Source organism: Chelonia mydas, chromosome 1 (genome assembly GCF_015237465.2).
Source record: "Chelonia mydas isolate rCheMyd1 chromosome 1, rCheMyd1.pri.v2, whole genome shotgun sequence".
Lineage (NCBI taxonomy): Eukaryota > Metazoa > Chordata > Testudines > Cheloniidae > Chelonia > Chelonia mydas.
The window spans coordinates 275,384,736-275,412,696 of NC_057849.1; the positions used below are offsets into that span (position 1 = coordinate 275,384,736).

The 27,961-nt window shown below is 39.8% G+C and overlaps 1 protein-coding gene across 5 annotated transcripts in view; it reads left to right on the top strand.

Moving 5' to 3' along the window:
• Positions 1-27,961, top strand: part of PPFIA2 (PTPRF interacting protein alpha 2) — a 610,761-nt gene that overhangs the window by 548,237 nt on the left and 34,563 nt on the right. For 3 of the 5 annotated variants that reach the window (XM_043547102.1, XM_037885772.2, XM_037885778.2), the window contains one exon: positions 24,127-24,208. In XM_043547102.1, the coding sequence (XP_043403037.1) occupies positions 24,127-24,208 (82 nt within the window). Of the gene's footprint in view, positions 1-16,158; positions 16,168-24,126; positions 24,209-27,961 lie in introns of all 5 variants that reach the window. The other 2 variants (XM_043547080.1, XM_043547089.1) reach the window with 1 other exon arrangement.

The window sequence follows — 27,961 nt, forward strand, 5'->3', positions numbered from 1 at the left end:
TATCTCCTTCCTTGCATAAATGGAGAGAGGTCTTCTTAGCTGAGAGATGAATACCAATTTTGGTAATATAAGTGAGAGAGAGATTTAGTGTCTCACATTAATGATAGTAGAAACATATTGTACTGACAGGACCTTGTCCATAAACAATGTGGTATCTTTATAAAAGGTAACTGAGAGAGTTTAACTTTATTAGACTGTCTTGTTTTCTAGTGGCACAGCAACTAAGTTTGAGATCAAGCCTTTTGCTTGACTCCTTGCTTCTTTTGATCAGGGTCTGTGAACACTGCAAAGAAAGCAAGCTCAGACCCTGAAGGGGAAGAAGCTTTGTAGTGATCCCTGCCACTTAGCTGGAAGGTCAGATATGAGAAATAAGGCAAAGAAGCATTGTCTAGTAATTACCATACAGGACTGGGAGTAGGAGATCTGGATTCTATGCTGTCTTTGCCACAAACTTGCTATGTGACCTCAGACAAGTGACCTAAACTATCTGTGCCCCAGTTTCCCCTTCAATAAAATGGGAATAAAATGCTTTAATGAACAGGTGACTTTAGTGAAGAAGAATATGGACCACCGCCTTCTACTGGATAACATCAGATCTGCTCATTCTTAAGCCCTACCATTATATTGCTTGCAGCTCAGACACTGCTCCTTCAACTCAGGTGGCAGGAGACTCTGGTTTTAGAGTGGGAGAATATGTTTTCTACATGATGTTGCAGCAAAGTTATGAGTAGCCAAAGTGTGACCACAGATTTGTTACAATATGAGTTAGCTTTGAGATAATGACAATAATTATTTTTAAATTATTTAAACTTAAGCCACAATATTTCAGAGGAACACTCTCTCAGGGGAAAAAAAGCCTTAAATTTAGAACTCTTAAACATTTTACATTCTGGATTATAATTCTAATTAAATTTACATTACGCTATTTTAGCTCTCTAGCCCTGACTATTTGCATATGCAAAATAAATTTTTGAACAATATCTTTTGCTCTAAGTTTCCTGAGAGAGTGCTACACTTCTGCATTTCAAATCCCACTCTTGTGATTATAGTGTAATCAACATATTATTGCACTTCAAAGTTTGCCTACTTCCTGCTTAGAGGATGCTATTTGGCTATTAATGATATATTTCTATGTATTTTAATTAACTACTTACACACCATTAAAGTGAAATGAAAACCCTTATTCAGTGATAGGCAAGACTTTTGTAGACCTCCCTAAAGAGCCAATTTTCATCCTAGGAATTTGGTTATTACAGTTAGTCATCAGCTATGAATCCTTATCCTAAAAGTTCAAGGACACAGGAAACTAGCTCTTCAGAATTTGTTAATTTGATCCCACCATGATGCTAAAATTGATCCAATAATACAGCCATTAGTTAGCTGAATCATCTACATATTCATAAAGTTATGTATGTTTTCAGTGAAGCCTGACCACAAAAGACACGTGATGTAATAAGACACATTAATTTAAGTATTTTAGAATTGTATTATTTGTAACTTAAATGTGGTCTAGTGTTCAGAGCATGGAAGTGAATTTCAGGACTCTTCTGGGTTTATTCTTATTCTACCAGGGATTTACTGTGCAGTTTTTGCAAATCTACCTCTTACACCTAATTATAACTTTAAAGATCTGTCACAAGGATTAATAAATTTATGTAGAGAACTTTAAGAACTTGTGATGAAAGGTACTATAGAACTGCAAACTGTTATTACCTAAAAGAAACTTGGTTAAGAATAAAGAAATAGGTTTATTCTTACATTTGTTAAGATTTGTTTGCATTGGTATTGTAGCCATGTTGGTCCCAGGATATGAGAGAGACAAGGTAGGTGAGGTAATATCTTTTATAGGACCAACTTCTGTTGGCAGAATCTACAAGCTTCCGAGCTACACTGAGCTCTTTATCAGGTCTGGGGAAGGAAGCAGAGTGTTTGAACTAAATACAAGTTGGGACAGATTGTTAAGCAAAAAGAGTAACACAGGTTGGACGCTGGCACTTGACGTGAAGTGGGCAATTAGGGGTTAGACTGTTATGCTTAAAAGATTTGAAGTGGGCAATTAAGGTCAGCAGGCAGTGTGGTGTGTTACAGATTGTTGTAATGAGCCATAAAAGCAGTGTCCCTGTTAAGTCCATGGTTTTTGGTGTCAAGCAGAGTTATGAACTAAAGTTTCCAAGTTAGCTTTTTAAAGGTGTTGTGTAGGTTTCCTTTTGAGGAAAAGTATTGAAAAATCAGCTATAGAGAAATCACTTTATGAAAAGCGTTTCTCCACACGTGATACAGTGTTTTTGTTTTTTATCATTTTTCTCTGTGAATTCATTCAAGATTATCTGGTTTCACGTGCATAGTTGTTACTGGGGTATTTTTTGCACTGGATGAAATACACCAGATGTTGTGATAAGCATGTGTAGGACCCATAAATCTTGAAAGGTATGTTGTGGGGGTATTGATCATCATAACAGTGGAGATTTGTCTACAGATTTTGCATCTGTTCTGGCAGGGCCTGGTGCTGCTTTGAGTTGGCCTGTCCTGGTCTGTGGGAAGCTTGCTTCTGATGATGAGCTTGTTCAGGCTGGAGGATTGTTTGAAGGTCAGAAGAGGGGGTTCAGGAAAGATTTCTTGCAGGATGTAGTCCCCATCAAATATGGGTTGTAATTGTTTGATGATACCTCAAATGGATTCCATCGTGGGGTGGTAGGTGACAACTAGGGGTGTGTGGTCAGGGATTTTTTTTTTCCTGTACTGAAGCAGGTTCTCCCAGATATTTGGATGGCCCTTTACATGATGGGATCTACTTCTCTGGTGGAGTGTCCTTGTTTAGTGAAGGCATTTTTAAGTGTGTTTAGGTGTGTATCCAGGACTTTCTGTTCAGAGCAAATTCTGTGGTATGTGAGTTGTAAATAACAGATCTTTTGGTGTGTCTGGGGTGGTCGCTGGATCTGTGGAGGTAAGTTTGGTGATTGGTGGGTTTCTCGTATATAGTTGTTTGTAGGGTTCTATTTTTAAGCTAATTGTGATATCCATGAAGTTGATGCTGGTGTTGGGTATTCTGTAGAGATTTTGATGAATGGGTGTGGTTATTGAAATTGTGATGGAAATCTGTGGGGAAGTTTAGATCTTCTGTCCAGACTCCAGAGGATGAAAACATCATCAGTGTATCTCAGGCATATCACTTGTTTTGTTAAGACTGTGCATTCTTACATTTTGTCTGATATATGGTATAGAGAAGATAAACAATGCTGAAATATGGCCTAGAGAATTGCATTACTTGCTATCAATATAAACTAGCCCTGATAACCCACCTTAGCTTATCACACACAAAACTTGCCAACACTTATTTTTCTCAGGCTTCCCTCTTCCTCCCAGCCTGTTTACTTTGCGCCTAAGCTGTTGAAGGAGGGTGTAGCCAATGTGTTGCAGTCCTTAAAGAACATATCTAGCAGTAAAATTCAGCAGACATGAGTGTCCCAGTAGCTGACACATCTTTTCATAGCATTTAATGCCAGAAGGGTACATTAAATCATCTAGTCTGACATCCTGTTAATCACCGGCCATTACAATTCACCCCGTGACCATGTACTGAGTCAAATAACTTGTGTTTGGCTAAATAAGGTGACCAGATAGCAGTGTGAAAAATCAGGACAGGGGGTGGGCGGTTATTGGTGACTATATAAGAAAAAAACCCAAAAATAGGACTGTCCCTATAAAATCGGGACATTTGGTCACCCTATGGCTAAAGCACATATTTCCATTCTTGATTTGAAGGCATCAAGAAAGGGAGATTCCATGACTTCATTAGATAGTTTGTTGCAATGGTTAGTCACCCTAACTGGTAAAAATGTATGATTAATTTCTAATTTGAATTTGTCTCGCTTAGGTTTTAGCCATTGGATCTTATTATGCCTTTTTCTGCTAGATTAAAGAACTCCTAGTACCTGGTATATTTTCTCTGTGAAGGTACACTGTTATCCAGTCACCTCTCAACCTTGTTTGTTTTTGTTTTTTGTTATCAACTAAACATCAGTTTAAAATCTTTTCCTGGTAGGCATTTTCTCAAGCCATTGAATTATTTTTGTGGCTCTTTTTTTGCACCCTCTCCAATTTTTCAATGTCATTTCTAAACGGTGGATGCCAGAATTATACATAGTATTCCAGTATTGGTCTCACCAATGTCATATACAAAGGTAAAATCACCTCCCGACTCCAATTGACCACTTCTGTTATATATCCCAAGATCACATCTTCCCTTTTTGCCACAGCTTTGCGTTGGGTGCTCATGTTCAGTTACTTGTCCACTATGACCTCTAAATCATTTTCAGAGCCACTGCTTTCCGGGATATAGTCCCCCATTCTATAGCTATGGCCTGCAATCATTGTTCCTAAATGTATAACTTTGCACTTAGCTGTATTAAAATGCATTTTGTTTGAACGGGTTCAGCTTACAAAGTGATTCAATTGATCTGTATCATTATTTGACATTCCACCAATGTTTGTGTCATCTGCAATTTTTTTTAGCAGTGATTTTACATTTACTTCTAGATCATGAATGAAAATGATGAATAGCAGTTCTGGTCCCTGTGGAACCTTACTAGAAACACTAGATGATTCTCCATTAATGCTTACTTTTTGAGATCTGCCAGTCAGTTTGTGACCAGAGTCCCGGGGAGCCACATTGGGGTTACCCAAGTAGGGCAAACTGCAAAGAATGGAGCAGACAATCCCCAATACTTAGATTTACCAAGCCAGCACAAAACAGTTTCTATAATACCTCTCTGGTTACTCAGAAGACAAAACACAATTCCCTTTAGCAACCCAGCCGTGGGCTTCCACCCAGACACCCAAGTCAAATATGATGAAAATTAATGAAAATGCTATTCATCATATAAGAAAGTTCTGCCAATCCCAAGGGATTGGACCTATTACCTCCCAGATTAATGAATATTTCAGATCTTACCCAAATACATGCTTACAGCCAATTCTTATGAACTAAACTAAAATTTATTTAAAAAGAAAAGAGAGAGAATATTGATTAAAAAGATCAGTATACCTAGAGAGATGAGTACAGTTCTGAGATTAGTTTCATAGTAGAGATGGTGAGCTTTGTAGTTGCAAATAGTTCTTTCAGAAATAGTCCATCGGTTATAGTCCAGTGTTCATATCCAGGGAGATCCAGGTGGGACTGGAGATCTCAGTCTTATGACTCAAGCTTTCCCTGCATAAAGCATCAAGCAGATCTGAGATTAAAAGGATCAGGTCCCAAGAGTTTTTTATATAGTTCCTTGTCAGCACAGAGTCCTTGACTGAACAATAGGCCTTTGATGTAACCTTGTGTTTCCCAAAGGTCATCGGTAATTAACTACATGGATTAACATAAGGTAATTTATCCATTAAGTAGTTCATATAAAGCTTACCACAAACTTTAAAGAGACATACAGACAATGACGTTATTTCACTCACATTTCATCTAAATGTTAATATTTCCTTTTGATCTCTGAATCAATAGCTATAGTAATAGATAAAAACTGCCTGTTCACATGGCTAACATCTAACAAGATATAAGAAAACACATACGATTAGTATCACTTCTAATCCTCTAACAATACAGGTTTTCATTTCAAAGTTCTAGCCTATCTAACATGAAATGGCCCTAATTACCATTTACATACTTTTCTAATGTGTCTCTAAAAGTGCAATCTAGATCATTTGAGCTGCTTAACCCTCTCTGGCCATGTGTCATACAGTTCTTAATCTGTTTAATGTGTCCTTTATTGATATTGTCTAGTGTTAATTTTTTAACAACAATGTTTTGCAGTGCTAAGTCAACCACCTTACAAAAGTTTAAGTATATTACATCTATGCAGGCACTTGTAATCTCATCAAAGAATGAAATCAGGTTTGTTTGGCAAAATCTGTTTTCCATGAAAACATGTTAACTGTCATTAATTATATTTCTATTGTTTAATTCATGATCAATTGAATCCCATATCAGCTTTTCCATTATTTTGCCTAGTATTGCTGTTAAGGTAACTGACCTAGAGTTATACCACTTGTCCTTTTTGAATATTGGCAAAACTTCGGCAGTCTTCTAGTCTTTTGGAATTTTGCCTATATTCCAAGATTTATTAAAAATTTGCATCAGTGCTCCAACTACCTCCTCAGCTCAGTTACCTCCTCAGCTAACTCTTTTAGGATTCTTGGATGTAATTATCCAGGCCTGCTGATTTTAAAATGCTTATTGCTGGTAGGTATTACTTAATATTCTCCTTAGTTACAAATGTAGTGGAAAGTTCTTCATCCTTATGTGGTATAAGTACATCAACCGGCTTCTTTCTAAATACAGAACAGAAATATTTACTGAACACTTCTGCCTTTTCTGCATTACTATTTTACCATCATCATCTAGTAATGGGCCAATTTCTTTTGTTCCATTGTATACTTTAAAAACTCCTTACAGGCCTTAAACTGCCACCCATGGGTTTCTTCTTGATGTCTTCAGCTTCTCTATCAATTTTCTGCACTTTATAACTTTTACTTTATATTGATTGCTTTTTATTTTTCTTTTTTCCCATTTGTTATATATTGCTTTGTTATTTCTAATTGCTTCCTTCACTTCACCAGTGAACCAGGATATGCTTTTAGCCAAAGTTGTCCTCCTTTTTGACTGTGGTATCACAGCTTTTTAGTCATCTAATAAATTCTCCCTGAAGATTTCCCAATGTTTATTTACATATTTCAGCCTAATATTTTTCTCCCAGTCACTTTCACTCATAATTTCCTCATCTTGAGAAAATTAGCCCTTTTGAAACACCATGTGTGTATATTACTGGTTAGGACTACTCTCTGCCTATATTGAATGTAATCAGGTCATGATCACTGGTCCCTAGGCAACTACCAACTTCCAGTCCAGTGATTTTACATTTATCCATCATAATGGAGTCCAAAATAGAGTTACCTCATGTTGCGTATAATACCGTTTGTCTAAATATTATCTTTCATTTTGTTGGTTTAACTACTGCCTGCATGAAACTTCAGGCATATGTTTCCCAAACTGAAGTCCGCCATGATAACACAACTTTTTTTGTCTACATGTTGCAGACAGGTGCTTAAGAAGTAACTCATTTTCTTCCGGTTTGATTTCGTGATCGACCACCCCCACCCCAATGGTATCACTTCCTGGGCTTTGTTTGTTAGTACATTGATCCATATGCATTCAAGGTCCTGCACTTCTGAGTTATCAACAACTCTAAAACAGGTTGTGGTGTCTTTAATGTAGAGAGCATCCTCTTCCTTCTCCCCCACCCAACACACCTTTTTTACTTATCTTCCATAAAAGATTATAAACAGATTTTAGCATTGCAATCACACAAATTATCCCACCAGGCAGGTCCATCCCTAGGTGGGTGTGGGGGCCAGGACATTAGAAACTCGGTGCCTATCTGCTAGGGGGTGCTCCACCCTGCCTCTGCTCAGGCCCCGCCCCCACTCCACCCCTTCCCCCAAGGCCCCACCCCCACTCTGCCTCTTCTCACCCTGCCTCTTCGTGGCCCAGTTCCTTCCCCTCCCCCGAGCATTCTGCACCCTTGCTCCTCCCTCTCCCCTAGCACCTTCTGACGCTGCGAAACATCTGATCTGTGGCAGGCAGTAGGCGCTGAGAGGGAGCAGGAGGTTCTGCCTGCCCGCCTGCCACTCACCTCGCTGTTAGCCTCCTCAGCCCACTTGCCCACCCACCTCACCTGTCTGCCTGTGGGACACCCCCCCCAAAGCATGGAGCCCGGGGCAGTCACCCCAATTCACGTACTCAAGGGACGGCTCTGCCACCAGGTTTCAGTAATGACAATTATACTGAATTAATACTACAGTCGTCTAGGGTCAAATTTCAAATGTTGCCACTTTATCTGCATTTCCACAATATGGCATTACAAAAAACAAATAACTATCTATTTTCATGCACCAACTGGTGTAAACGTGTAAGCAGTCAACCATTATCTACATGTATCTGGCAGGCACATTAGTGCACAACATTTCTTCCAAACATAAATTAGAGACTTAACTTTGGAAATTTATATTTTAAAATAGAAAAACCTGTCAAATATAAAATAGTATTACAATTCTTGTTTAAATGTATAATTCGCTATAAAAATAAAAAACTTGTTATAGTAAAAAAAGTTCCTCCACCTACACTGACTTGTAACTCCATGCTTCCAACTTATCTGTGCACTTTCTAGTGCATAAAGAGCCATTTAATTTGCCCCTGTGGAGAGGGCTAGCATAAGGCATGGTTTAATTGGCTGATCTTCCATACTGAGGTGGATGTCACCTCATATGCACTGCTATCATAGCCTCAAACAGTCTCATCTGTTACTCCTTCAGCAGATCCTATGGCTGAATTATTCCCCACATTACCAAAGTTGTCTGTATAAATCAACCACCTCTTCCGCAGAGCGCACTGATAGGATTCCAACTCTGAAGATCACAAATTTCTTGTGCTCTGTGCTGCATCTGTCAATATCAGTCTTAGGATAGAAGCCACAATATTACCTGCAGGCAGAGGTGTCCTCACAACAATCAGTTCACCCTAACTAAATTTTGTTGTACTGTCCTAGTCCTTAGTCTAACAAGAACACCAGGGTGAGTCAAGGTCCGAGCTGACAGCTTTAACTTTTCCTCTGCTTTTGTTTGGCTTGAATCTGAATGACAATATTCTTATTCTGATTTTTTTTAATTGTTTTTTAAACAGTAATCTAAACCTTCAGTCTATACACCATGTCCCCAAAATAGGCAAGAACATTAAAGTTCAGATTTACCAAGGAGAACGGATATAGAAAATATTCCATACTGTGGATGAGTTTTTGGAACCCTTATTCTAGTTAATTACACAAACCACAATTTTGCTTTGTATTTGCAAAATGCAAGTTTCTGCTTTGAACGCAGGTAGCCAAAAAAAGAAAAAAAAAGCCTCGATCATGCAGAGACTTATGCACATGTTTACACATATGCATAAGTGCTTGCAAGATCAAGGACTGACTGGTCCACTCTACAAAACTCCCTATATTCAGAGAAACTCTGTGTTTGCTATACCAGATACCTATATCTGTTCATAAATCTTCATTATTTTACTCACAGTTTTTTAGCTTTCAATCTAGAAGTGCTGCTTGGTAGAGTCTAGAAACAAACTAATCATAATTTATTACAGAAATAAACATGTCAAGAAAGAATAATTCCCATGTTAAATAGAAGGGAGACTTTTGTTATTTAGCTTCATTTTTCTTTGCCTAGTTACATTCCTAATAGTGCTATGTTCCTTTACTTTCCTTTTGCTGATTTTACTCTTGTTTAATTTCTTGAAAAATTGGGAGAGGATGTAGAAAAGAACCACAGAAATGATTTCAGGGCTGGAGAAAATGCCTTGCACTAAGACACTTTAGGAGCTCAAAAAGAAGATGGAGAAGTGAGTTGATTACAGTGTATAAGTACTGTGATGAGGAAAAATACTGGGTACTAAAGGTCTCTGTAATCTCGTGGAGGAAGGCACAACCAGAGCAAATAGCTAGGCGCTGAAATCAGACTAATGCAAATTAGAATTAAGGTAAAAAATGTTAACAGAGACGGTGACTAACCATAGGAACAAACTACCAACAGAAGTGGTGGATTCTCCATTTCTTGAGGTCTTCAGATGAAGACTAGATGCCTTTCTGGAAGTTATGCTTTAATCAGCCACAAGGCATTGGGCTCAAAACAGAGGTAACTGGGTGAAAATAAATTGCCTGTGATATACAAGAGGTCAGACTAGATGATCTGTTGCTCTCAGCTATACACATATACAACTCCTGTAACTTCAGTGGGGTTTTATATGTGTGACTGGGAGGAGAATTTGATTTAGTACATTCTTAAGTAGAAAAACTCTTTGCCCGCTGCAGTATAAAAGTGCCTTTTCCTAATGATGTTGTTAATTACATGCATTTTTTTAAATTAATCAAAATTGCGTTAATTAAGCTCTTCGTAATTGCCATCCATCTAAATCTTCTCATATTTGTAACATTTATAAAAACGTGTTATCCTGTAAGTGTGCGTTCTTGTCTAGTCCTTAAGAATAATTTTTATCTCATGCCGTATTATTTTTAATTGTCCTTCATTTAATTTCTTTCCTTTGTATCTGCACTCATGACGAATCATTTGATGTAAGAGGTCCCAAGGCTTTTTTTCCCTTTTAGCAAACAAAAGATGCATTCAGTATGTCTTGTTGCCATAAAAAAGTGCATTCTGTGTCCCCAGTCTGACTAGGACGGGGTGGACAAACTTTTTGGCCCAAGGGCTCCTAGGTATGGAAATTCTATGATGGGCCATGAATGCTCATGAAATCGGGAGTGGGGTGTGGGGGGGAGAGGGAGAGGGTTCTGGCTGGGGGTGTGGACTCTGGGGAGGGACCAGAAATTAGGAGTTCAGGGTGCGGGAGGGGGTTCCAGGCTGGCGTGGGGAGCTGGGGAGGTGCGGGCTTTGGGATAGGGCTGGGCATGAGGTGTTTGGGGTGTAGGAGGGTGCTCTGGGCTCGGACCAAGGGGTTCAGAGGGCAGGAGGGAGATCAGGGCAGGGGGTTTGGGCATGGGGGGGTGAGGGCTCCAGTTGGGGGTGCAGGCTCTGGGGTGGGGCAGGGGATGAGGGGTTTAAGGTGCAGGAGGGTGCTCTGGGCAGGGGATGAGGGGGTTGGAGGGCAGCAGGGGGATCAGAGCTGGGACAGGGGGTTGGGGCACAGGGGTTTGGCTCGGGGTACAGGCTCCGGGCCATACTTACCTCATGCGGCTCCCAGAAGCAGCAGCATGTCCCCCTGTGACAGATTTATGTTACCAATTTGCCTGGGGCATCAGGTGATCAGGCTGAGACCGCAGGATCTTTAGGGAGGAGATGACAGAACACACCACATAACTGAGCTTTAAAGCTTTATTGATAAAATAATAAAATAACAGCAGAGAGTGATGGATGCTTCCCACGTTATTTAGAGGAAGGAAGAAAGTGTTAGTGCCTCAAGCCCTAACCCACTTTCATACTCGCACATGCTTTACCCGAGGCTGGCCAAGCCTGGGTGTAACGTAAGCAGAAGAGGGGGAAGGGTGGACAGGAGTTCTGTCCTAGGCCCAGGTTGTCCAGGGTCCACAATGATCTCCGAATTACTCCAACTCTCAGGAGGGTTTTAAGTGCTGGGTTTCTTTGGGGGTGTTCCATTCTGCAACCTCTGTTCCTGGTGCTCTTTGTGCCAGTCCAAACCGGCTTTCTGTGGATTTCTTCACTTTTCCAAAACACAACGGCTCCAAGGACACAAAGCTCTGCTCCCCGCCCCTCGTTGTCTTGCCTGTGTTCTTTATCTTTGCAGCCCTGGTTTTTTCATGGCTGGTTGTGGCTGGGTGAGAGATAAACTTCTTGTCTAGTGCCGTGACCTTGGACTGGGGCCAGCGTCTTATCATTGGACTGAGCTTGCTAGCTGCAGTTTTGAGTTAACCCATTCTCTGCTCTCTTTCTCCTTCCCCCTCTGGCCTCTTGCAGCCTGCAAAAGAATTTTTCACTCTTCACTTACACCTTTGACCCTCCCCAAAATGCTTTGCAATCCTTGCAACAGTGTTAGCAACATGCAGTGCTGATTTGCCTTCCCCAAAAGAACCCCTGAGGTTGTGACACTCCCTCAGACTCCCACGCGGAGGCATGGCCAGGCGGCTCTGTTGCGCACTGCCCCTGCAGCTCCCATTGGCTGTGAGGGTGGGGCAGTGTGCAGAGCAGAGCCCTCTGACTGGCCCTACACGTAGGAGCCTGAGCAGGGACTTGGCGCTGCTTCCGGGAGCTGCACGGAGCAGCCCTTGACCCTGCTGCCCGGCTGGAGCGCCGGAGCGGGGCAAGCCGCAGACCTCACTCCCCAGCGGGAGCTCAAGGGCCAGATTAAAACAGCTGATGGGCCGGATGTGGCCCGCGAGCCATAGTTTGCCCATGCCTGGGCTAGGAGAACCCCAAGTCAGTGAGGCATTGCATTCATGAACCCATACTGTTCTCCTTGCAGGATCAGGGCCTAATTTTTGTTTTGTGTAAATAAGAACTGCTTTTTCCTTTCAAGTTAATTCCATTGCAAAACATATTTTCTCTCCATTTATTGAAGTATCTTTCCGAAACAGTCAGTAAAGGCCTCTACCAATATTTCCCCTTAATTTTGTTAATATGTGATGCTACTAAATTAGATATTGAGGGGGTGGACCTTCTCTCTCCTGTACCCAAAATAGTAATTGCTTTCATTAAGATACTGTACACTTAAAAATGTAATGATATTGAAGAGAGACTATGGGTGAGGTAATGTCTTTTATTGGACCAGCTTCTGTTGGTTACAGGGACAAGCTTTCAGACTTACACAGAGCTCCTCTTCAGGTCTTGGAAATGTGTCAGAGGGAATGTCTACATGGCAATTAAAATCCTGCATCTGGCCCAAGCCAGCTGACTCAGGATCAGGGGGCTCGGGCTAAGAGTCTGTTTAATTGCAATGTAGATGTTCAGATTGAGCTGCAGCCCAAGCTCTGGGACTCTCCCACCTCACAGGGTTCTGCAGCCTGGGTTCCAATCCGAGCCCGAATGTCGACATCACAATTAAACAGTCCTTTAGCCCAAGCCCCCCCATGAGCCTGAGTCAGCTGGGACAGGACGGCCGTGGATTTTTTAATTGCAGTGTAGATGTACCCAGAGTGCAGGGCTGTGACCAGAGCAGGATGAGCGGAGCAGCCACCCAGGGCGCAAAGCCATGGGTGGCGGGAAAATGCGGTGCAGTGGGGGTTGGTGGGGCCAGCCCCATGCAGAGACGAGGGAGAGGGGCATGCAGGGTTATTGCCTCCCACCAACACAAAATTGTGTACTGGTCCCAGTGCTCCAGTGCCTGTCAGAATCACTCCCCCCTCGGCAGCGATGCATATGGGATCTGCCCGCCACAGCTGAGTCCACTCAGAGCACGGCGGGAGGGGAGGGCAGTCAAGTTCTATACTTCTGTCAAATTCCAATGAAAGCAGTACATAATTTCATTCTTCCTATGTATGGAAAACTGTTTCCCTTTGATTTTAAATACAGGGTTTGTGAAAAATAAACACAGGGACCCAGAGATTCCTCTTGCCAAATGTTTGAATCCTTTCTCCCTATACAGTATAAGGAGGCTTACCTCAACTAACAGGTTTCAGAGTAGCAGCCGTGTTAGTCTGTATCCGCAAAAAGAAAAGGAGGACTTGTGGCACCTTAGAGACTAACAAATTTGTTAGTCTCTAAGGTGCCACAAGTACTCCTTTTCTCAACTAACAGCTAATTCTGAGCCAGACACAAGTAGGAAAAGCAAAACAAGGCCTCAACCCTGCAATCTGATCTCTGCTGATAGGGCTTTGCACTCATGCAGAATCCCAATGATTTTAGTGGAAAGACACTCATGGATGTAAGTGTGCTCGTGGATCCAACTGTGTCTTAAATCCTGATTCTGCAATCAATGGGACACCATACAGACACAAAGGTCCGGCCATGTCAGTCCCTTTATAGGATGGGAGCTATGGGAATAAGGAAGATAGAGACAAAAGACAGCAGGAAACAACCCTCCCCCACCCAAAAAAAATCAGATGATATTTCCAACAAGCTGAAATATGATCAAGGAAGATCCTTGTCTTCCCTCCGTGATCGTTCCCCTCTATTCGACATTGGTGAGGCCTCATCTGGAGTACTGTGTCCAGTTTTGGGCCCCACACTACAAGAAGGATGTGGAAAAATTGGAAAGAGTCCAGCGGAGGGCAACAAAAATGATTAGGGGACTGGAACACATGACTTTTGAGGAGAGGCTGAGGGAACTGGGATTGTTTAGTCTATGGAAGAGAAGAATGAGGGGGGATTTGATAGCTGCTTTCAACTACCTGAAAGGGGATTCCAAAGAGGATGGATCTAGACTGTTCTCAGTGGTAGCTCATGACAGAACAAGGAGTAATGGTCTCAAGTTGCAGTGGGGGAGGTTTAGGTTGGTTATTAGGAAAAACTTTTTCACTAGGAGGGTGGTGAAACACTGGAATGCATTACCTAGGGAGGTGGTAGAATCTCCTTCCTTAGAAGTTTTTAAGGTCAGGCTTGACAAAGCCCTGGCTGGGATGATTTAATTGGGGATCGGTCCTGCTTTGAGCAGGGGGTTGGACTAGATGACCTCCTGAGGTCCCTTCCAACCCTGATATTCTATGATTCTATGATTCATTAAAAAGGGGATAAAAAGTTTTTTTATGAAAATTAGAGAGCTAAAATTTAAGGACCCAGCGTTTCTGTAGAGTAGGATGCCATGAGAAAGTCAATTTATCTTCCTTTATTCTCTGTCTGGCTCAGAGGGCAGGTTAGAGCAGCCTGACACTCGTCTAGCCTCCCCTAGCATAGGGAATGTGCTATGCTGCCTTTGGATGCTGGGAACTTCACCACAGTAGGGTTATCTCCAGCAGAGCTTTAAGGTCAGTCCTCACAGAGTAGATCAATGCAGAAAATCTTCTCCCAAATGTTACAATTCATGACTCTACTTTCAAGTCTAATGGTGCGTCCATTAATTTAAGAATTGTACAAATATGTATTTATGTCTCTATTTCCATCACCCACTTTAATCCTCCTCCCCATCTGTCTGTCCTCTGGCCCCAAAACTCTCCATACCTCACCTTTTTGTCGTTTACTCCCACTTTCTTCCCATTTTTCTCCTTCTCTTGCCCATCCTCTCTCTCCACCACAAACACAATGGAAACAAAAACTTTATTTCTTGGCCTCTTCCCCCTTCCTGATTACTGTGTGTTTTGTCTGGACCTCATCACCAGCTGCCCAGGCTCAATCAGAGCACGGGTTCATCAGGCCAGACTTTTCTTCACTTATATTTTCCAAGCAGTTTTACAGCACACTTTTCTTTTGACCCGTGTAAGGGTTTTTGGGTTTTTTTGAAATACAATATTGTAAGATTGCTTAGGTGTTATTCAGGCATGTGACACGGGATCTCCCTTTCTTTACTGAATGACAATCATAAGATACAGATGGTACGCTGGGGAAATTATATTACTAATGGTGGCATCCTGGCTCTGTAATAGACACCTTTAGAAATTATGTTGGCGGCACATGGTTAGCTCCTGGGTTTTCTGCATGTTTAGCAGACTTATTGGCTAGTGGGCAATGTCATTCATCCAGAAACTATTTTTATTAGCCTGCCTTTAATTCTGTGTAACTTTAAACGCTTGTGTCAACAGGAAAATAAACTCAAATTTCTGGTGTGATTGGTGCACAGTCCTTTTAGTGATATTTCTCTGTCCATGTTTTTTGGAGAATCGTAGCTGTTTTACAACCATACACAACTCAGCAAGCTCTTTTATATAGTGTCATTATGAACTGGAAGTAAAATTCCATTACCTTAGTAAGGGGTCAGGTGCTGCTATCCTTACACTGAGTAACACCTTACATAGAATGCAAAACTGCTTAAATCAGTATGACAACTCGTCTCACACCAATCAGACTAGTCACAGAGTTACATACTACTCAGCATGAGTAAGGATAGCACAATCCAGCCCTAAGTGATGCTGACATTTCCTGTAATGTTTCAGAAAACACAACTTAGACCATTTTATTTTGGGGGCTTTTTGATGTAATAGGCAAGAAAGCAAATCCTGGTTCACCCTTTGCTGTGTGTGTGGTTGGAGATTCTTCCGTGGTAATTTGCTTAGTGGCTAAATCCACATTGTTTGTATATAAATGTGTTTGTGTGAAAAACACTAATCAAAATATACATAACATTCCATTGCACAAAACGTTATGAATGATGAAAGCTGGGACAACTTGCATTTGTTTGTGAATAGTATCCAACATGTGCTGTTTATCAGACCTTCTGGCTCTAACATTTATTGTAGGTCTGTTGTGCTAAGAGGTTTCTAATAAGTAACAGATGCCAATTTAATTTTAACCTGCTATCATCTCAGTTTAAAAATCCATACAGGAGCGTGTATCTTTTTAAATAAATTAGTGGAAGGTCTGTTTCATAGTGAGATTTGCCATATTTGTGATTGCACTCTTATTTTATCTGTCATGATTTTTTTAATGGATTGACATATATTCATTAATGTTTGTGTGCTTTTCTTTTCCATCCATCTCTCTTCATCTCATGAAAAGCACATCTGGGTAAGTTAAATCACATTGGCTGCTGAACATGTTCATTTTCAGCACCATGTTTTCTTTTCTTTTTTTCTTTTCCTTTTTCAATTATATAACCAGACCTATGCAGAGCACTAACCCCAAGCCAAATGTTCAGGGTATTCTAAAACTTTATAATAATTGAACGCACAATATTTCTCTTTTCTTCACAAATTCAGGACTTGATCCTGAAGCCCTTACTCTTATGAGTCTACACTGGGGATAATGCCAGTCAGTTCTTAAAATAGATTCGCTTCTTGGGTCTACATGCTCTGTATATAGAACAACAATATTTTCATTTTATGCTTATAGAATTTCATGCTTATTTTTCTTTTTCACCAATTCATTTGTTTTAAAAGTATGGACATTTGTTTTAATTGGCTCTCCTGATTTAAGCTTTAAAATCCTCATCTCCTCCTCTTAGATCAATTGAACAAGATTTTTGTTTTTCCTGAAACAAACTATTTATGATGCTTATAAAAGAAAATTCTATGCAGAGTACACAAACTCTTAAATATGTATGAACTATGGCTCTTTTAAGATTGGAAGACCAGAAATAAACTTGTAGAGGACAAGAGTTACAATTTTAATTTAAAATGTATTACTATGAAATGCTGCTACAAAACCTGATTTAATAAAATTTAATTAACCTGGAAGCTCCAAGGGTCTCTAATAATATCTAGTAAACTTTATACTAGATTGCAAGGTGATCTATTAGGCAAGTCTGTTTGGTTCATTACTGTTTTTATTATATTTTAATAGTAATTCTCTGCTGGTCTAATTTAAAGTTATGGTCTGTATTTTTTATGGCTATTCAGCATTCCAGAATATGCCTCTGTTTGCATAATGTATGCTTTCAGAAAAGCAATAATGCCCTTCTGCTTCCAGAACATGCACTAATATACAGCAATTACAGCAATATTTAAAAATTCTGTCCATAACTATGTTACCTATGCTCATATTAAATGAATAATAAAACTTCCCTTGCCTTTTGTATTTAAACCCTTTTTATTTATTGCTTCAATCATTACTTACATTTACCTGTTTCAATATTTCAATTATTCTCCCCTGAAAACTCTTTTAAAGTTAACTGGAAAAAGTTTTGCAAAGACATGAAGAATTAACCTTGCCCACCATTCCCAGTCCACCTATTATACAAAGTAATACATATATATATGCATATACATAGAAAAGATGACTACATTATTTAAAGTCAGGGTCAGCCTAAGGGCAAGCGTTTGAAGAACTAACTTAATTTTTAATTAAGGATTGTATTTAAAACACATATAGACCCTTTTAAAAGAGATTATATATGTATATGGCAATGGCAAGTTTGCTTCTAGTTCCTTTTAAATCAATAGTGGCTAAGAAATACCAATACAGAGAAATGAAAAATTCCTTCTGCTAATAGCATCTATCCAAAGCCTTACGATGGAAAGACTCTTGCCTGATTCCAAAGGGCTTTGAATCTAAGACACTAGTTCCTGGACATTTGTCTGTTTCAATTATTTGAATATTATTTTTCCACAGAGAATCAATTGTGTTTACATCTTGGTTTGAAGTCCTCAAGTTGCTCACATTGAATGGCATCTTCTATCTATCTTAATTTACAGAAATCTAGTATGTATAAAGGCTGGTTGTAATTTGGGCAATATTTCTACTTAAAAAATACAATAATTAACCATTCCATTTACATTACTTAGTGTTAAATAATAATAAAGGAAATAATGACAATAAAGGGAATCTGTTGCATTTTGTCTTCAACGTAACATTTTGGCTTGCAGGCAATATCTTTATTAGAAAACTTTTATGCACGACATTTCATGGGAATTAGCTTCTCTGTCTACAAGCCAGCGTTTCTAAGTGAGAACTACTAGTACTATACTATTAAAATGTTGTTACTTCTTATTTTAACATGCCTCATTATGAACTTGCCTCACATTTGCTATTGAATTTTAATTAAGAGCCATTATAATTGGTATTACTGAGAACTGTACATGTGAAATCAACTGGAACTATCTAATCACACTATTATTTTACAGAAGTATGGAGCTGTGTGTTGAAATTCAAGCTTCATTATGGAAGTGTTTAGACTTTGTATTATAGTTCCTGCACGTGAAGTTAGGTGTCAGTCATTTTGAGCAGTTATTTATTGTTCACCTCATTAGGTGAGCCTCGCTTTTGTGACAGTTGTAAACAAGATCAAGCTAGAGATTTTGTTTTTAATCCAGATTTTAATATTTTCCTACAGAGAGGTCAATGAGTGGTTCTCAACCTTTTTTCATTTTTGGTTCGTAAAAAAATTTAAATGGAGTTGTGGATCCCTTTGGAAATCTTAGACTTAGTCTGCTGACCCCTTAGGAGACTGCAGACCACAGGGTGAAAAGCACTGTTATTTGGCAAGAACAACCTTTTGTGGACCCCCTCTATGGACCAGAGGTTGAAAACCACTGCCCTAACTCTCAGGTTGTCCAGAACATTCAGAGTCAGCACTGATCTCTTCGGTTTTATCTCTCCCCTGACAGCACAACTCCCATATTGTCCACTCTGGCCACCGCTCCCTTTAGAGGAGTTTCAAAGTGCTGAACTGCAACCCTAATATAATGATGTTGAGTGGGTTAGCATAATTGTATGCTAAACAGTCCCACGGGGCTCTGGGGAGGATCAGAGTAGGGAGAACAGCCCAGCACAATAGTGCCCCTCTGAAGTAGTTTCCTTGGGATTAGGGAAGAGAGGTCAATGCTGGGGGGAGCCAGCACTTCCATGTCACCACCATTCTGTGCCAGCCAGCCCAGACACACCTGACTGTGCCCCTCTCTAATTGCACCAATGGTGAGGATACCCAGTTTTATCATGTCCTCTTTCTAAAATGTTAGATTAACAGAAGAGTCATCCTAGCTTCCGACAGAGGCTAACTAAAGTCCACTTTCATATAATTTCCTTAGCTTGCAACGCCTATCTAGGGCAGTAGAAGATAGTTAACGATGCAATAATAAAATATTTGGATAATGTCATAGAGGGTATACTTATAAAATTTGTGGACAATATCAACTTGAAAGGGTTGGAAGAGCTTTGGAGGACAGGATTAGAATTCAAAATTATCTTGACAAACTGTCGAAATGGTCTGAAATACATAGGATGAAATTCAGTAAGGACAAATGCAAAGAACTACACTTAGGAAGGAATAATCAGCTGCACAAATACAAAATGGGAAATGACTACCTAGGAAGGAGTACTGCTGAAGGGGATCTGGGGGTTGTAGTGGATCACAAATTAAATATGAGTCAGCAGTGTAATACAGTTGCAAAACAACAAATGTCCTTCTGTGATTTATTCATAGGGGTGTTGTAAGCAAGACATGAGAAGTAATTCTTCCGCTTTGCTCAGCATTGATAAGCCTCAACTGGCGTACTGTGTCCTTTGGGAAAGATGTGGACAAATTTGAGTAGGTCCAGAGGAGAGCAATAAACATGGATTAAAGGCCTAGAAAAAATGACCTACAAGGAAAGATTGAAAAAACTGGATTTGTTTTGTGTGAAGAAGAGAAGACTGAGAGGGGACATAACAGTCTTCAAATACATAAAAGGATGTTATAAAGAGCAGGGTGATAAATTGTTCTCCTTATCCACTGAGGACAGGAAGTAAGGGGCATAAATTGCAGCAAGGGAGATTTAGGTTAGATACTAGGAAAAACTACCCAACCATAAGGCTCATTAAGCACGGGAACAAATTACCTAAGGAGGTTGTGGAAATCTTTGTCATTTGGAGGTTTTTAAGAGCAGGTTAGACAAACTCTTGTCAGCAATGCTGTAAATAATACTTAGTCCTTTGTCAGTGCAGGGGACTGGACTAGATGACCCATCAAGGTCCCAGTCCTATATTCATATTACAGTTACTCCCACAGTGTCTTAAATAAAGGGGATTTTATTCTTAAATAATAATATCTAAAAATAGTATTCATTTTGTAATCATCCCAGTGCTTGCAAACCCTTTTAGAGAATATCTGCAAACTACCTCTTACAGTAAAGTCTAATTAATGTCAATTCTCCTTACCATATTGGTTGCATATGTTGCCAAAAATTAGATAGGAAAGCCAGGAAAGTCCTGTATCTGCCTAAAGATACAAATGAAGTGACACAGTGTATAGTGCTTTCTCTGACATCTGCCAGCTCCTCCCCAGCTTTCAGGTTAGGGAGGGGAACACTACATTTCTCCCCACCAACTGTAAGCCCCAGCAGAAGGAAACAGTCTGAGGCTGTTATTAATGCAGCTGAGCATACTCTCTGCTCCTCCCCTAATGATCAGTCTCTTAGCTAGACAGGGAGGAGGCAGCTGCAGTTGTAGCTTCCTGTAACCAGGGTCCTCTCTGTCCATCTGCGTAGCAAGCAGTAGGCTACCCTCTGGAGCCAGAGGCCCCTTCCTCTCAGTCACTAATGTGTGGGTTTTACTTAGGATAACTTCATGGTCTCATAAACTACTTTGATGAAGTGTAGTGGATAATTTTTTCTCCAAAAATGGCTTCGAAATTTATAGCTGTTATTACCCTGGTGTTAGGAAAACTACACACAATTTTAGCCATTTCCACATTGTTGTAATGAAAAATTACAGATTCATTTGAAAATTATTTGATTCTTTTTGCAAGGAGTTTATACTGTAAAATAAACTAGCATATTCTCCAGTGAAAACCCCTTTAATGAGATTCAGAGATTACTAGCCATCAACTAGTGTGACCTCCTGTAAAACACAATTTTGGTTCTAGCATCTTGATTTTGATTTTTTTAAAACTTGACTTTGAAATAGCCAAGGAATTTTCGTTTGAAAATTTGTTGCAGACCTTACAATCACAGCAGAAGAGTCATATTATTCATAAGTACTGGAAGTTGCTATTTTAGTCATATTAACTTTATTCATTATATTTACTTTTTATCAAAATTATACATAGTTTATTAATTAACTTGCATCATACATTCATTTTTGTAACCCATTCTAACAAAATGTGGATCTTTGTCCCCCTCTAGTGGCTGATTCATATAAGAGGATAAGAGTCTGCTACAGCTATCACCTAAGAAATTACTGCCTTTAGATGGAGTAATAGAGGCTCTGGTTTTAGTTCTGCAGATCCAAGGTTCAAGCTCTGTGACATAATTTATAATTTCATATTATATAATATAAGATCATATATATTTTTAAACTACAGGTTTTTGGTTTTTTTAAATGGGAAATGCAACTTAAATAAAATTTGCACTTCATGATTTGTAGGCAAAACTATAAAGGAAAAGGAAATTATTATGTGAGCTTTTAAATATAAATTTAAATCCTTCTAAAAAATTAAATAAATAAAAATCTCTTTAAGATCCCAAATCATTAAGTGAGGCTTTGGTCTTGTGCTGACACTCTGCCCAAGGATTAATTTCACCCTAGTACAATATTTGACTGAATAATAGATTTTAAAATTACAATTAAAATTATTTATAATCATTTTTCTCCCTCACCTGCTGTGCCTTCCAAGAACCTCAGGATTATGTGTGATGTCACTGATAGCAGTAGCCAGCAGTAAGAGAAATTCAGGTTTTGGCCTGTTCTGTTCAGCCAAAAGCAGCGTCCAGAGCTGCTCTCCCATAAGTACTGCCACAAGTCTGACTGACCATGCAACTATAGAAGATCTTCACTACTCCAAGGGAGAACATCTCCCTCAGAAGCAGCAGCATAATGCTCAGCTGAGAGCCCAAACCTGACTCCAGTCTGATTACCCTATGGCAACTGAGCTCATGGGAATCACACCAGAGATATACGGAACATGCTCAATACTTTCTCTGATATTCCAGGCTGGAGGAAGTCAGTTGTTCAGGGGAAAGACATTGTAAAGGGGCTCTGGAGCCTAAAGATTATGTCTCCTTTGCTGGCACTTCAATTCCAGAGTTCAGCCATGGGTTTGAAAAGAGATCTAACAAGCCCAAATTTGCCTCCTGGACCGAAGTTCCCCCCAACTCACATACCGCTGAGCACTGAGGAAGCTCACACTGATGATGGGGAGATGGGTGGTCGAGTGATCTCATACGCCAATTATTGGGTAGAACCTGTGCAACAGCAGTGTGGTAGAGAGGGGCACTCCACCCTCTTTGGGAAATTGGAGCAGAAAACCCTTACTAACACCATCCTTACGCACCAAGCAGTTAACTGACTTTTTTACTGATAGTTTTGGACTCCTTGGCCCAGCTCCCCAGATCTCCTTGGCCTAGCTGGGATTCAGGAAGAGGACATGGATAGCAAGTGGCAGTTATATAACCAGTTTCCTATGAGCAGCTGGAAAACTCCCTGCAGCAGGGGATAGTGTGTGTGCTGAGAGGGAAGCTTAGATGATTTTGTTTGAAAAGTGTTGTCAGATGTCAGTGTGTTAACTACAGATATAGGAGAAATACAGAAACCTGAGGCAGTTGTAGGGCCAGATTTTCAAAAATGGACTCTTCTTATGGATGCAAAATAATGTAGGGAATTTAAGTATCTAAGCGGCTGATTTCACCTATAAACTCTGACCTTTGGGTATCTAAAAATCTTGCATTGTACCTGAAAGTTGTCATTTAGGAAATTAAACAGTTCCATAGAACTGAAGGCATAAATTTGGAAAGGACTGTGGCATAAGTAGTTTGTGTTCTTCGCTGCTGAACAGCTTGATTCAAATCAAAATTAGATTATCAGGACAAAGGGGTGTGCAGGTCTTAATCAGTCTTTCTCCTCTTCTACTAGAGCCAAATCCTGAAACTCTCACTCACTAGCATCTAACTGCAAGAGTGGTCTCATTGATTGCAGTGGAGCAGTTTACAGAATAAGAGGATACTCACTAGGAGCACAAGTAACAGAATCGGACCCTTCATGGTTTGGGAACCCCAAGTTTATTTCTTAAAAAAAACAGAGTAATTCTCTCGCCTTTATCTCTGCTTCATTGTGCCACAGTTTTTCAAGATCACTATGTGAAGGGCTACTAAGGCAAAGAAGCGTTGTTGGGGGATCTCTGAATCACATAGGAAGCAAGAATAAAGGACAAGGGAGCACAATCAATATTATAACTCTACATTTCCTTTCTTATGAGATGTTGTCAGCAAATTTTAATGTTACATTAACATAGTCCTCATCTATTTGTTTCTGTTACTGCTGAGAACCTGCCTTCTGTGCTCCTCTCAGTGGGAGGCAGACAGAAATACTTTGGTTAATAAGAAACTGGTTTTAGAGGGGCTACGTGATCAATTCTGTGCCCCTGAAATATCCTGTCATTCCTTTCGCCTGTGCAAAAGGATTTTTTCGTGTGCTTGATCAAATTATTTAATATGGGTGAAACGTAAAGCTAGCATTTTCCGGGTATTTTAATCAATTTAAAATGTATATAATCTGTATGATATTCAAGACCGTTATATTAAATGTGATGTTACACTCTTTGTTTTAAAAGCTGCAAAAGCCAAATTCTTACTGTGGATTGACATGTTCCACAGTCTTTGAAGTCCAGGGGAGATGGCAGGTGCAGAATTTGGATCTATAGCTGGCCAACTTTGTAATGATTCACATATCGTCTATAAATTATCACAATGCTTATCCAATGAATTGTGTCAAAACATGTAACAACATTGTGTAATAGATGTCTGCTCTATGGTTTATTTCTGTATGCAATCCAGAAATGTTGAAAATTAAAATACAAAAGTATTTCCTTTACATGTTAGGCATTATCAAAGGAGTCCTAGAACAGAAAGAGAAAAAAGTGTGGGATAGAGAAAGGAATATGTTCAAAAAAGGCAAGGAACTGCTTTTACTTAGGCTTAAATACTTTAACGAGGTTATTGGTATAAATGAGGAGAGTTATTGTGCTGCATTATTGTTGCATTTAGCCTTGGAAGTATAAGTGCATCTCTGCTGTCCCAGGTACTGCCACCTACTTAACACTGTATGATGCATTTTTAGGCATGAACTTCTGGAAGAAGCTCGGAGAAAGGGATTGCCTTTTGCACAGTGGGACGGGCCTACAGTGGTTGCGTGGCTGGAGGTAAGTGTTAAGAGGAGAACTTGGAAACATGGATCTTATTCACAGAACTTCTGTATTTATGTTACCCTCCCAAACTCTGAGAGACAGTATTTGGAAAGAACGTTTGAATGTTTCCTTTTCTTACTTTCTATTAGCTGTAGCATCATTGCCAGCTGCAGGTGGATAAAGTGTGAGGGGCTGAGACAGAAGCTGCTGAGAGGGAGATAGAGGCAAGATGGAAAGAATGGGGGCAAAAAAGGTTTATTACCTCTGGAGAATGCTACCCTAGAGAAACTGCAGTTGAACACTGGGTTCCTGAGTCTCAATATTCCTCTGGTGTCAGCAAATGTCTAGGAAACCCACTGGATGAGTGTGTCTGTCTCTCTTATTTCCCCCAGTGGCAGATATGTGTAGACTGTAGAGGATCATACCCTCACAAATAGTATGTGGTCATATAATTTAAAGACTTTTCATAGTGCATAAGTACAAGGAGGGCAAATTAAGGCAACCTTAATATTGGCATTTCCTAAATTTTCATTGCTTGACTGTCATCTTAGTGTTCTTTAAACATAGCTATTTGGTGTGTAATTTTTGTATGTATAGCTTGGATAAATCTTAAGAACTGTGAGGTTCCTTAACCAATGCTTAACCAAGTGTCTCAATCTTGATCTGCATGTTCCTTGCTTGGAACAAAGAGGTATATGCTTCTCAGAGATGCTATTTGTGTCACACTAAGTGGTTGTTTCTGATGTAGATAAATGTCTGCTACAGAGCTGATTAAGACCTGCACATTCCTTTTTACCCCTTAATGTAAGTTAAATTTGAGTCAAGTTCCACTGAAGTAAACAACTCAAACTTGGGTCACTCTCCTTTCCAAATTGCTGTCTTCTGTTCTAAGGAACTGTTTAAGTTCAAACTAAGTGGAGTGTTTGGATTGGAGAGAGTCTGAAAAGGAGAAAAATCTAATTTATTTAAAGAGTACATGTATAGAAAACGTGAGAGAAGATGCATTATGAAGCTATGCGTAATTTTTTCATAGTCCTTTGGCTAAGATCAGTTGTGTTGGCAGTTCTATATCTGGGGCCTGGACTCAATCTGCGTACATGTCCCTATTAAACTTCACAAGGCAATTTAATCTGGGTTTAGACAGTGCTTTAAGACTCAGTCCTGTATATGTGGTGTGTGGGACTTCAAGGCGGGGACTGTGCATCAAAACGAGACCCAATCTCTCCCTAAGCTTCTTGATATACCATATTTCAGCACAGCCTGCTCCCCGCAGTGCTCTTTCGTAGACCAGTGTATGGTGGAGAGACAGGGATCCATTTCCTCCCAGACTCTCCCCATCCTCTTTGTAGCACTCTGTTCCTTAGGGGGCATATGGAGGATCTGACTGAACTCCCTGGGGCACTGGAACTGTGATGGTAGCTGCCCATTATGTGGGCCATCTGAGGTATGAGCTATTTGCCCTCCCCCACCCTTTGTGTACCTGTTCCAATCTGGCTCTTCAGAATGTCTTCATTTTAAAAAACAATGAGTCATATGGCTTTTTAAAATCACTGAACTGCAGTCAGAAGTGTTAGTACTCTTGAAGTGTGGTTTAGGCCTCCATATTGCTGAGAATTTTTATTAATCCTCAACAAGGTTTAGTGCTAAGTAACTGGTCCCCTGACAGACTATGATGATGAGCAAGTTACAGTGGTACCAGTGACGAGCCATCAGAAAATTTCACTCCTACTACGGAAAAGGACAGTATGAAACTCAGTGACATCCAAGAGTAAAGTCTGTGACTGTCTATTTTTGTGCAAAATTTCCAGTTTTTACTTGTTGATTTTTAATATGGTAAAAATAAGAGCTTTCATAAGATTTGAGAACAGTTCAGTGATATTTTCATTCGTTTTGAGAAATCCTGCATTAGTGGATGTTGTGATGCTTGACAGAATATCATATTAGGTCTACATCTGAAGCAAATACTGGAGGGAGAGGAGGAATCTTGCCATTTTGCTTTTTCATCTCGCCTATTCTAATGGAACATGCCAAGTAATCCTTACAGATAGCTGCCTCCCTGGATCATCCTTTGAAGCATCGGCAGTTTTAGTGGCATATAGGTATTGTAGTTCAGTGCACTACAGATTGGTACCGGGGACAACGCTGCCCAAAGGATGCAAAAGGGCACTCCATTAGCCTCAGGGAGTTGGAGGAAATTCCAAAAGGATAAGATGTTGTACCCAAGTCTGCACCAGTGGAAAAATAAGTTCTCTCCATACTGAGCATTTTTTAACTCTTTGTAGATCCTGGGGTTCCCCCCGCCCCCCATTGTATGAAATTTATCACACGGTACACATTTCCAACTTGATGATTTAGGTCTAATGTTGAGTATTTCATCGCACTGTAGGAGATTGTTAAATCAGACACACTTCTACCTGTCCGGGTGCATGTGGATTAACCAATGCCATGTTTTAAAAAGTTTCCATGCCTACAATTTCTCTCTTGGTAAAACAGCTTCTAATACCCAAAGACACTGGAGAGGATTTAGACTTACATTTTCAAAATTATATGTTAATTTTGAATGTTCAACTAGAGACACATAGAACGTGATTTTTCAGAGGTGTGGAGCCTGTGAAGCTCCCATTTACGTCAGATAGAGCTGCAGATGCTTAGCACCTGTGAAAACATTTCTAGTTCAAACAGGAATTGTTCTAGGGCAAACAGGAATTATTTTAGGGAAGTTCTATGGCCTGTGTTAGGCAAGAGATCAGACTAATTCACAGTGGACACTTCTGGCCTTGGAATCTATTAATCTATAAAAATCAAGACCTGGTATCCTGAACTGGACACCCAAAATTAGTGAACACTCTTGAAAATGTAAGCCTTAATTGGTACGATATTGTGGGTGCTCAGCAGGCGTTCAGTTCCATGCTGATGGGTGTGGTATAGGAAACAGAATAAAAAATAATGTTTGTACCCTACCAGTAGCTAACTCTTTAATTTGACATGTGCTTTCTGACACCTTATATTTGAAAAGTACATCATATTTCATTTTAATATAGAAAAGTGTACTAAATATCTATCATGAAATGTTTGTGTGTGTACACACATTTGTAGAAGTAAAAGGCCCTTGAATGTCCTATAAGGCAATAAACAAAGCATAGTTGTCAGGTTTTAGTTGTTGTTTTTTTAAACTTTGGGACAAATTTGGAAACATGGGAGTCTATGACTAGACTGGAATATATGTGCATGCAAAATATGTTGCCTATGGAATACCTGATTTTTGGACATGCAAAAGGGCCTTTGCACAAATGAATTGGTGAGTATTTGTAGCCTCTTACAAATTATGTGCTATGGAAAGTTAAGCTCATGCATATTTTCAGGACCAGGGCTTTAGTGTGTGTATAATTTCTGTGGCATAATTTAGATATTTTTCAAAATTTGGCCTTTCAGTTCATTTCTGAAAACACATGCAAAATGCAAACTAGATACCATTAACTTGGGTTTGAATAGAGACTGGGAGTAGCTGGTCATTCCACATATTGAATCTATTTCCTTAAGTTAAGTATCCTCACACCTTCTTGTCAACTGTCTAAATGGGCCATCTTGATTATCACTACAAAAGTTTTTTTCTCCTGATGATAAGAGCTCATCTTAACTAATTAGCCTCTCACAATTTGTATGGTAACTTCCAACTTATCTGTATGTGTATATATATATATATATATATATATATATGTTCCATTCTATGCATCCAATGAAGTGGGCTGTAGCCCACGAAAGCTTATA